The 11869-nt window shown below is 47.1% G+C and overlaps 1 protein-coding gene across 1 annotated transcript; it reads right to left on the reverse strand.

Moving 5' to 3' along the window:
• Positions 1-5481: 5481 nt before the first annotated feature.
• On the reverse strand, positions 5482-8615 carry LOC139024186 (uncharacterized). Its single transcript, XM_070438766.1, has one exon. The coding sequence runs from the start codon at positions 8215-8217 to the stop codon at positions 5482-5484; it is 2736 nt and encodes a 911-aa protein (XP_070294867.1). The 5' UTR covers positions 8218-8615.
• Between the last annotated feature and the right edge of the window lie 3254 nt (positions 8616-11869).

The following is an 11869-nucleotide window of genomic DNA, read 5'->3' on the forward strand; positions in this document are numbered from 1 at the left end:
GCATGCATGTGCAGCGAGGGACGGGGGGGGCGGGGGGGGTCATTCCAGGTAGATCAAAGGCTTTCATTTTCCATGACGGTGGCTGTGGGCAGCACAATCTCCCCCTTTCACTGGGTGGGAGAGGTGTGAGGTATGAGGCTCGCACTATGGTGTCAGGCTGCCTCTGCCTAGCTAACACAGGAACAGCGGAACAGCGGAGGGGTACTGGACAGAGGAGCAGCTGTTAGTGAGGGTGGAGGGATTGAAGGGTGTTCTATTTGGCAGGGGGTATAAGACACCCTCTTTTTGAGTGATGAGGAGTAAGACAGTGAAGACACAAGCAGCGGCGGAGAGAGACGATTCCTCACAAGGCTGTTGAAATCTGGATGTTTCTAGTTGGATCAGTGCTGGGATCTGGGTCATTTGATGTAATGTTATAGAGATATCGGCAGGAATGAAGCATGCACTGCAGGCTAATCTCTATCACACACAGACACACACACACACACCCTGAGCGGTCGACCCCCGGGCCGGGACTGTGGTCTCTTCCAGCCTCAGAGAGCTGAATGAAAATCCCCCTTCAGGAGCTGTGAAATAAATCCCCAGAAATAGCTGTGGATTCCATCTGAAACGCCAACCAGTCCGTCAGACTCTGCCAGCTGTCTACTGGAGAATATAGTCTCTCATGGCTCAATCTTAACTTAAGATACGTACATGGAACTATAATGTCGTCATTGACATCAATATGATTTATGAATAAGATATGCATGTGTATTTTAAGTTAGTATTCGGACCCCTAGACTACTTAAAATGCATAACTAACATCACTTATGTTGATCCTGACTATAAAAATAAAAAAAATCTATTGAATGTCATCTATCTGAAATGTAATTTCCTTTATCAATGCAAATGTTGGCTCCGATAATGCGGAGCAAGCCAAGTGTCTGTATCAAGCCAAAAGCACAACCCTGTCTGCTGTTTGTGACTATAGAAGTCCTTCTGTCTATGCATTGGTCCAGTGAGTGGGACAGGGGTCTTGTTAGCTGCTCTAGAACAGGGGTTCAAACCTTTTTCACTTGGGGAACCCCTTCCAGTATTGGGGAACATTCCGCGCACCCACCTCTGTGCTCACACACCACGTCTATTTCTATAGGCACAAGCACTGTTCATGACACACACTGTTCACACCGCTCTTGTTGGTGGTGAGAATGTTGCAGGTTTAAAGTTATTTTCTTGCAATTCATGTGATATTTGAGTGTCTAAAAAATGACAACAATGTCCATGGGCTAAAAAACCTAAATAACATTTCTGACAAGTTATAAATAGCTCTCTAAGATATGCAATGACTGACATGACAAGAGGAACTGATGATGCACTACGCTATTTAGAAATTGTACCTTGTGCATTCTACTATTACAACTTTCAAGAGTAAGTTTAAAGCCAGACTGAGTTCTGGGGGACCCATCATAGGGGTCTAGGGTTTCACAGCTAAGTGGACCAGTGGGTTCAGACTCTAACAGACTGACAATGTGTCAAACAGCCCAGGGGGTTTGTCCCTGTAGGAACCACATCAAAATACCAAACCGCAAACGCTAAACATAGGCACACACACACACATGCACACACACACAGGCAAACACACACAGGTTCACAAACATGTGTACACACAACACACATACCAACACACTTACACAAACATAACCTTAGAGTTCCATTCTCTCCACAGTAGGCGACAGTATGACGATGTCAGAATGTTTTTCCTGTGACAGCAAATACCTCCTTCACAGGATATGGGCCGTGCAGTGAGAACATACTCTTTCCAAACATACACACAGAACACACACACACACACACACACACATTMAAATGTATAAATCACGGCCACATTTACACACATATAATAACTGACCCCCTACATTCATTTCTGAACAGAAACACAGACAGACAGTGGCACACTGATTGAGCTCAGACGCAGAAACCTGTCTCCACTTTTCCTACGTGTCAATGATAATCAACCACCCAGAACAGAGCCTCAGCAGACCACCATACAAAGATACACACACATACCCACCCCCACACGTCTGTAGGTGATCCCATGTCATCTCTAGGTTGGCTCCACTTAGTGTAGTAGGACATTGATCATCGTGTCATCTCCTTGACTTTAGAGGCAGACACAACACAACCATACCAGTGACATTCTGAGAGTGTTTTCTTTTCCTTAGTCCTCTCTATCACACTTTAACTAACAAAGTATTCTTTTATCGCCACAAGACAAATAGGCTATTTTCATTTCATTTAAATGTGTTCACCAAAATGGTGTGATTGGCCCCTTAACCTGGTTGGTTGGATGTGTATGACTCCACTTAGACATGCTGGTGGTCTAGTGGTGGTCTAGTGGTGGTCTACAGAGTCTGACAGGGAAGTCAGAGGGTCACGTTCAACATGCATTTTACACTCAAGAAACATGTTAACCATCCATCCAGCTTGCGTGTCTGTGTGTCAAATTAAATTGTATTTGTCACATGCGCCGAATACAACAGGTGTAGACTTTACCGTGAAATGCTTACGAGCCCTTTCCCAACACTGCAGAGTTCAAAAGTAAGAAACATTGAGGTAATATGTACATGTAGGTAGGGGTAAAAGTGACTAGGCAATCAGGATAGATAATTAACAGAGTAGCAGCTGAGTATGTGAATAGTGTGAAAGTGTGTGTGATTGTGTGTTGGAGTCTACTATATTTAACACGTCTGGCTAGCAGAGACTGTAGCAGTAGCAGCTCTCATTGCGTGGGCTAAATTAGACCTTATTGAGATCTTAACGAGGAATCGGACAGGAAAACCTCATTTTAACAAGGTACATTAAATGACACACAAGCACATATGCACGCAACACACACACCACAGTGCAGGTACTCATCAGTAGGTGAAGGTAGGTGCATATACAACAGTAACTTGATACTGCCATTCTTAGTTCAAATATCGAAAAATGAAAAAGACCTAGCTAAAAGACAAAGTCAACACGTTCCTTTGCAGTTAATTTTCTCATCCCCTCTCTCCATATTCACCCCCTTTCTCCCACACATCCCCCTCCCTCTGCTTTTTAGAGATAAAGGAGGAAGGAGGAGAGAGGGAAGGAGAGGGCAAGAGAGAGCACAGGGGAGAGGGAAGGAAAGAGGGAAGGGGTGAGAAGGAGAGGGGGTGGGGTCAGGGTGAAGCAGATGGGAGCTCCTCTGGTGACATGAGAGCGATGACAGTTCTTCTCTGGGGCAGATAGCGTGTCACTGGAGGACACGGCACCTGTTTCTCCCAGGCCCCCACCGCCCCCTTTCAGCCCCTCTCACACCCCGGCTCTCTCACACACACTCAGCCCCTCTAAGCACTTCCTCAGCCATGAGGTCATTGCCTGGCCCAGGCAAAAAACAGCTCTGTCACCTGCACCCCTCAGACTCCACAAATCCCTCACACACCACGACCCCCCACACCAAGTAAGCCTGCTCCGGGATTCTGATCTAGCGGATTCTGATCTAGCTTTCTCTCTGAGGGTGTGATCTGATATACATTCCTGATGATCAGAGCAAGCGAGAGAGAGAGAGAGAGGTGGAAACTGAACAGCACTTCCTAACCTCCTGACAAATGTATGACCATATTAGAGACACATATTTCCCTCAGATTACACAGCGCCACAAAGAATTTGAAAACAAACCCAATTTGTGTGCCATCACAGCAGCAAGATTTTTGACATGTTGCCACAAGAAAAGGGCATTATTATTATCTACTTCACTTGCTTTGCAATGTTAACATATGTTTCCCATGCCAATAAAGCCCATAAATTAAGAGAGAGAGCGAAAATAAGAGTATAGGACAGCTGAACGACGCCCACAGGTGTTCTTACTCTACTGTATGATCTGATCTCTCTAGTGAGTCAAATGTTCAGATTACTGGGATTCAATTATTATCTATTAATACATCCCCACCCCCCCACTGCTGTGTCTGCTTGGACCTCAGGATGGAATACCAGCAATATGACAGACATACTCCGTCAAAACCCGGAACTACAACAATAAAATAGTTCCCATGCAGAGAACGATCTTTGATTATGAGGTTGAGCATCTCTCTGTTTCACACTGTAAATATTGCTCTGTTGAGTAGCATCAMTCTAAACATGCATTCCTGCAGCGTGAGAAAACGTATTGTGGGATTCCTTCATCAACTCTAGTCCCAACAGTGTACCTTAATGAAGACCTTGTTCCTCTTACTTTTCCCTCGCCCACTTCTTCCTCCTCTCCCTCCTCTCTATCTGCAGTCCCACTTTAAATCACACACTCAACTAACAGATCTGACTCCAATAATCAACTAATCATGATCTTCAGTTTAGAACGCAATTAGTTTAAACGGTTGTTTTGCCTATAGGGATGGAAAAGTGTGACACCCCAGAGGATGGAGTTGCCATCCCGTCTAGAGGTTATTTCAGTAGGGGTTTTCACGTGCATCTTAACTCGGATCAAAAACGTTGTCTTTTTTGTGCTCGATTAAATCACCATGGGAGCCTACCAGAGTTGCAGACATTGCTTTTTCTTTGAACATTCATCTCAGTCAAGTTGTGTAATTAGTAGCAACAGTAACGCTGCTGTGGCCTCGCGAACAAGGTCTATCCTACAAGTCATCTACAAGACCTATTCTCCTTTTCCATTCATTTATTCATGAAGAGAGAGTAGGGTCTCGTTCTATGACACATAGACATAAACAGCACAGCACTGTATCAGTCACTGCATGATTACACACACACACACACACACACACACACACACACACACACACACACACACACACACACACACACACACACACACACACACACACACACACACACACACACACACCACACACACACACACACACACACACACACACACACCACATGACATATTGAATCCTGTATAACACCAAAAACAATGTAGAAAAACAAAACAGACTTGCCAGAAACACACACATGTAAACAACACAGTAGAAACACGGAGGCCAGCGGTGGCCTTGAAACCCCCGGTCTTTCTGTGTTGTTTACTGTTAGAGTTCTGATCCAAATGTTTGTTTTTCTAACGACGGGCTCCGGTGCTGTACGGACCCCCTGCCTGCACTGCTCACTCCCCTGCCAGTCAGAGAGCTAAAGGAACACAGACACACACACACACACACAGGTGTGCGCATACACACACAAGCATAACAGTCGAGAACACACCAACTCTCACTTCTCCCTGTTTCAGAGCAGCTTTCCCATAATGGGGGAGAATAGCAATAACAGCAGTGAACACGGGTCCATAATAAACCCCACCTACACACACAGACAAGCACGGGCACACTTAAATGACTGAAATAATCCACAAACGTCAAGTTAGGTGACACAAACCAATAGCTAAGAGACATGAACAAGCACACAATCTACTGAAAATKATGCATACTACACCACTAAAATATACAACACACCCACAATAGTCAACTTTGAGCATCAACCATCTGCACACTTCTGGAAACCCCTGTGGCTCAGCCGAGAAGCATGGTGCTGCGGATCGCAAACAAACTGCTCTTGTGGAGCTGTGAAGTGAAAAGACCGAAACCTGTGTCTTACCTTGTTCCTGGGGCGTGATGTAGGGGGAGGTGACTCTGTCTCTGTCCTCCCRTCTCCCTGTCCCTCCCCGTCCCTGACTCTCTCCTGCTGCATGCTCTGTCCSGCCAGCACCATGGACTTACATTCCACACACGAGCCAATCACCAGCTTCCTCCCATCATCCACCAGGAGGGTGCGGCGCCCGCGTGGGGCATACAGGAACACGGGCAGCCTGGCCACTGTGACCGCACACAGCCCCCCCTGACGCCTCTGMTCCTGTCTGCAGAAGAAGCACACAAAGGCCTCGCAGCTGTACTGTCTGGCCCAGGGAGAGCTGGCCGGCTGGGGGGTGGAGGAGGCTGGGCCTGGGGCWGTAGAGCTGGAGGTGGCAGAACCCTGGCTCTCATGTTGAGCCCACTGGGCATGCAGGTCGTGATAGCAGAGGGCACAGGCTGACACCAGGCCGGTGACGTCGGCAGGTTTGGCGCGGGGAGCGGGGGGGTGGATGGTGAGGAAGGGAAAGAAGGGCTCTCTCTCTCCACAGCGCCCGGGAGGGTTGACATGGAGCTGGAACTCCCCCCCAACCCCTAGCTCTGCCCCACACAGGTAACACACTGATACAGACCCACCATGGCCAGACGAAGAGGAGGACACCCCCTTTTGGGAATGGGCCAGTCCGGCTCCCCCCGTGGCCAGCACTGCGTGGTACCTCCCCAGGAAGGAGGTGACAGAGGTGATGAGGTCCTCACTGAGGCTGAGGCGGTACGCCCYCCAGATCTCCTCCAGGATGGCGTGGCATGGAGGACAGCAGTGCACCCGGCCGTTCCTCACTCCCYGGGCACCAGGCGGGCACGGCAGCAGGTTGATGAAGGGGAAATACATGGCACCGCGGGCTTTGCCCACGCCGGCACGTGCATATGCCACCTTCACATCCCGCCCGCACTCCTGGCCACAGAGGAAACAGGCCTCACAGGAAGCCTGAGACTTAGGTAGGCAGTCCAGGGGCTCTGAGGGGTGCCTTTCCTGGGGAGTGATGCAGGGAGGGTGGCCCGAGGCTGGTGCAGGGGTGGAGGAGCCCTGGTTGAGGGGGACCACGTAGAGGCGCTGGAGAACGGGCACGTCGGCCAGCTGGAAGCCCTGCCACTGCTGCATTAGGGAGGTGTGGCAGCTGGCACAGACCAGGGTGGTGCCCCCCGGGGTGAGGGGCACGGMSCCAGGGGGAGGGCTGTGTAACCACAGGAAGGGGAAGAAGGGCTCGCTGGCTGCCCTCTCCTGCTTCTGCACAGACACACGGAACCTCCCGCCCTGCCACAKCCCGCTGCCGCAGATGTAACACACACACTCCTCGGGACTGGTACTCCTGTTGGCACCACCTCTGGCACCACTCTGGGGCATGGCAATGACCCTCCCGGCAGCGTCCCTGGGTGGTCTCAGCAGGGCCAATACCCGCTCTCTGCTGCTGCCAGCTGCTTCAAACACCTCACGGTCGTCGTCACTGGTTATATTGATCTCGTGGTCGTTGTCAGAGTTGTCAGAGGCTATAAACTTGCCCGGAACACGTTCTCTAGGTGCTGCTGTGTCGCGCCTAGAGGTGACAGCGGCGCCAATGGGTGATAGTCCGTCGGCAGCGTCAGCGAGATCCTCTCCTTTCTGGTGGAATATGAGAGAGGGGTGCCTGGCTAAGCTACAGCTGCTGTTAGCAGCGCGTTGGAGAGGGCGCGGGTCAGCGTGTCTGACATTCCCCTCCGCTAGCCACTGCCTGTTGCGCATAATGATCCCGTTGTCCTGCACAGGTGTGTCGACGAGAGAGCTGTCATAGCATCTCTGGGACACAATCTCTTGGGCCAGAGATACTGAAGACTGAGAGAGATTATTCATAATTTTAGCACCGCGCCTAGGCGGCATGGCACTATCCGATTTCGGCGAGTCCTGTGCCTGGTAAACACCCACGGGATAGCGGATAGCCCGTTGAGAGTCAGGGCTGTTTTTAACACTGATAACACTGTTGTTGTTCTTCCTGCTACCGTTTCTGGGAGATTTGTTGTTGCTGCCAGATGTTCTATACTTATCCTTGCTCACACCGGCGCGGTCTACTAAATCCAGTTCTTGGTCTGACATGTTCTCGTTTTCCGAGAAAGAGGAGAAATCCGACTCGTTCCCGTCGTAATTCTGGCTGCTGACACTGATTCTCCGCTCCAGGTCATAGGAGATGTTCCACTCCTGTGGTATCCGCCGAGAGTCGCACTGGTACGGCCTCTTCAGCCAGTACATACGCTTCTCTATGGGTGTCCTAGTCCGCTCGAACGAGTTCCACTGCTCCCCCAGAAAACAGTGGCACACGGCGCACACCATAGCGTGTCCATCCGGGCTGACTTCACATGCCCCTGGCGCTGGCTCTTGGTTTTGTAAAAACGGGAAAAACGGACCATTCTCTTTCGGATATTTCACTTGTAATCTCAATTCTTTTCCKGGCGAAACGCCGCTTCCACAAATGAAACAGTGAACCAATCCTATCCCATTCCGATCAGCCCTGGAAGTGTTGCCATGCAATGGGCTCTCGTCCCCGGACATTACTTCAGCCATGAGTCGGTGTTTCCGAGATATCGGTATGAAATCCTTGTCACGGGGGTCATTCATAGTTCTAAAAACACCCCAGACTACATGACATAATACCAAAAGCGGCAATTCATTCTAACAAACTCACACCTTCTTTACAAAAGTAGGCTATGCAACAAGACAGCGTGTCGCGTTCAGCCTACTCACTGTGATTAGATAGCCGATAGCCCATTGGAACTACAGCACTGCAGAACAGGCAGCGAACCGTAGACTAAATTCCTGGCTYTCAAGTATTCCGTTAGAGATAATCTATTCAAACCGTCCATGAAACATTTGAGCAGAAACGCAGTGTCTCCAGTCCGCAGTATAGGACTGCGAACCCGATGGTAATGTGAGAAGAAAACTCTTGTTAGAATCATGGGTCACCTCTCCTACGAACTTTCCTGCGCTCTGAAAACTTTGGCTGTTAACTCGCTCACACTGTACACAGCGCCATCTCCAATTCACTGGATCAGTTTTCAGATACCCTCGCGCTGCTCCCCCATATTCAAACCTTCTCAGCAGAACTAACTGATAAAAGAGGAAAGGGTCTCATTATTTTTATCCAAATGACGTATCTGTTGAAGAAAAAGTTCAACTTAATCATATCTTATCAAGCAATACTGTGTAGGCCTATTGATGTTTAGGTCCAGTGTGATTAGAATAGCCCTAGCCTATAATTAGAGTAGGTATTGGTTTTAAACTGCTATACCCGTGATCACATTTTCACACGTAATGCATAGACCTCATTATTGATATATGGAAATATTTTACGCACATTGAAATTACACAATGTGCACGCTACTTCCCATGTAATAGCTGCCATGTAAATATACACTTTATGCTAAATGTTACAAACAATTCATTTAATTACAATAGGCTRTATCGCCATAATAAACAGCCAGACAAATTTACAAGGCAGCAGGATCCTTTAAGAACAGATACAGATTCTGCTTCAATGTGTCATGCATCTTGCACAGCTCTCGCAAATGCTTGAACAATGTGTGCCATTATTCAAGCATTTGGAGAGCAGTGCAAGATGCATGACACATTGAAGCAGAATCATTATAATAACCGCAGGCAGTCAAAATCTTGAAAACATTTATCTGAAATATGTTAACTTCTTCCAATTCTCCCCAATGTCTCTTTCATTGCGGGATTAAGTGGTACTGCTCAAACAGAATGGGTCTTGTATTTTGTCTATGGCTGTTAGCTGTGTTGTACAGTTCCCACTTGTCCTGGATCCTCAGGGGACGGCTGTGGGGTGCAGCCCCACTAGCCACACCTGTTTTGGGTATTAAGTTCAGCCTGCCCCCGGATGGAAGACCTTGACAGGGCCCACACAGTCTGGTGTCAGACAAGCCCCTTCAGATCTCAGAAAGCAATGTGCAGGACTATTTACATTCACAGAGATGAAAACAATCAATGTGCAGGACTAATTCACATTCACAGAGATAAAAACAATGTGCAGGACTAATTCACATTCACAGAGATAAAAACAATCAATGTGCAGGACTAATTCACATTCACAGAGATAAAAACAATGCAGGACTAATCACATCACAGAATGAACAATATGTGCAGGACTAATTCACATTCACAGAGATGAAAACAATCATGTGCAGGACTAATTCACATTCACAGAGATAAAAACAATGTGCAGACTAATTCACATTCACAGAGATAAAAACAATCATGTGCAGACTATCATCACAGAATAAAACATCTGAGACACATGAAGAGAACATGTTGTATGTGGAGCAGTTCAGTAAGTTGGAACGCAGCCAACGGATGCCACACTGCAACAAAAGGCTAAAAGAACTTGAGACATGAAAGCACACACACACACACACACACACACACACACACACACACACACACACACACACACACACACACACACACCACACACACCACACCCACACCCTTCGGACACCCCAGTGAAACCTGTTAACTCAAACTCACACCAGTGTGCATAATAACAATAACACACATAAACGTAACAACCGTCATCCAGCTGTGTGTCTCTAACAGGCCTGCATTGTGCTAGCTCTGCTCCTGGCACAGTCCTATCATCTCCTCATCTCTTTAAGAGCCACCCTGAGGCTGTTCCCTTCCTCCTTATTAATCTTAATGACACACTGTGCTTCTCTCTTGTCTGCTTCCTGTTTCTGCTCCATCTTCTCCAACCTGGCAACACATCAGCTCTTACTCTGACACACCAGATCTTCTTTTCTGACTTCCTGTTCTGCTAAATCTTCTCCAACCTGGCAAACCCAACCAGATATTAATAATCACACCAGCAGTGCATCCCTGCAGAGTGACTGGCTGTTCCAGTTCATTTGAATCGACATCTCCCTCTGGGTTTTTGTGCTTGCGGGTTCTGCTTGCTTCCCTCCAAACTGGCAACCAACTGGTCGGAATGACACCCCAGCTCCTCTGTGACTGCCTCCCTGTCCCACAGACATGACTCCCTGTTCCGCTCACTTCCCTCCAACATGGCAAAAGAGTCGTGTCAGTGAACAGAGGCTCTGTGGTTTGGAAGTCGTTTGGTTCCCTACTGAAGCCCTCCCACGAGGAAAAGTGTGCGTGTGTGTGTGTGTGTGTGTGTGTTTGTGTGTGTACACAGTAATGACTATCAATCAATTACGCACATTGAAATTACACATGCCACAAATTAACCATGAGGAAAAGTAAGTGTGTGTGTGTGTGTGTTTTCCCTACCACAGACCCTAAGAAGACAGGTGGAAATATTTAGAACAGAAGGAGTCCGTTCTAACTCAACATTCTCTCACGGAGCTGTGACACGATTCGTTAACTGTGAGTGTTCATCTCCCTCTCTGCTCTCTGTTAAGAAGCTCCCAGAGAGACACTGCAGAATGACATCATCATCTTTTAATATACATTCATTGATTCTTTATTCATTTATTAGTTGTTTCATTCATTTATTCATTCACTCACTCTATCCAACAGGGTTGGGGTCAATTCCATCTTAATTCCAGTCAATTCAATACACTAAAATTACAATTACAATTCTCTTCAATGCTTTTCAATGAGGGYTAGTTCACTTTCTGAATTGACTGAAATGTAAATGGAATTGAACCCAACCCTGCTATCCAGTACCACTCAATCTTATTTATACATGCATTCATTCATTTGTTCATTTGTTCATTCATTCAAATATTCAATTTGTTTTTCACTAACTCATTCATTCACTTATTGCCATTCCCATGAAAACTGTCAGGTTGATGTGTATTGTCATTCATCTTGCCCTGGAGGCAGAACCGAGTGGTTTCCGCTAGATGGGCCAGCTGGAAAGTCAAAATTGGCTATATTGTAAAAATGGATGAAAACAAAAATGTACTTTTTGGTCCTAATTTAAGGTTAGGGTTAGGCATTACAGTTAGCAGTGTGGTTAAGGTTAGCGCTAAGGTTAGGTTTAAGATCAGATTTTATGACTTTGTGGCTGTGTAATCTAGTGACCACTCAAGATTCATGACAATACAGTGCCTTCAGAAAGTATTCATACCCTTTGACTTATTCCACAATACATTAACATTTACATAAGTATTCACACCCCTATGTCAATACATGTTAGAATCACCTTTGTCAGTGATTACAGCTGAGTCTTTCTGGGTAACTCTCTAAGAGCTTTTGCACAATATCTTCACTTTATTCTTCAAGCTCTGTCAAG

The sequence above is a fragment of the Salvelinus sp. IW2-2015 genome, unplaced genomic scaffold (assembly GCF_002910315.2).
Source record: "Salvelinus sp. IW2-2015 unplaced genomic scaffold, ASM291031v2 Un_scaffold1144, whole genome shotgun sequence".
Taxonomy (NCBI): Eukaryota; Metazoa; Chordata; class Actinopteri; order Salmoniformes; family Salmonidae; genus Salvelinus; species Salvelinus sp. IW2-2015.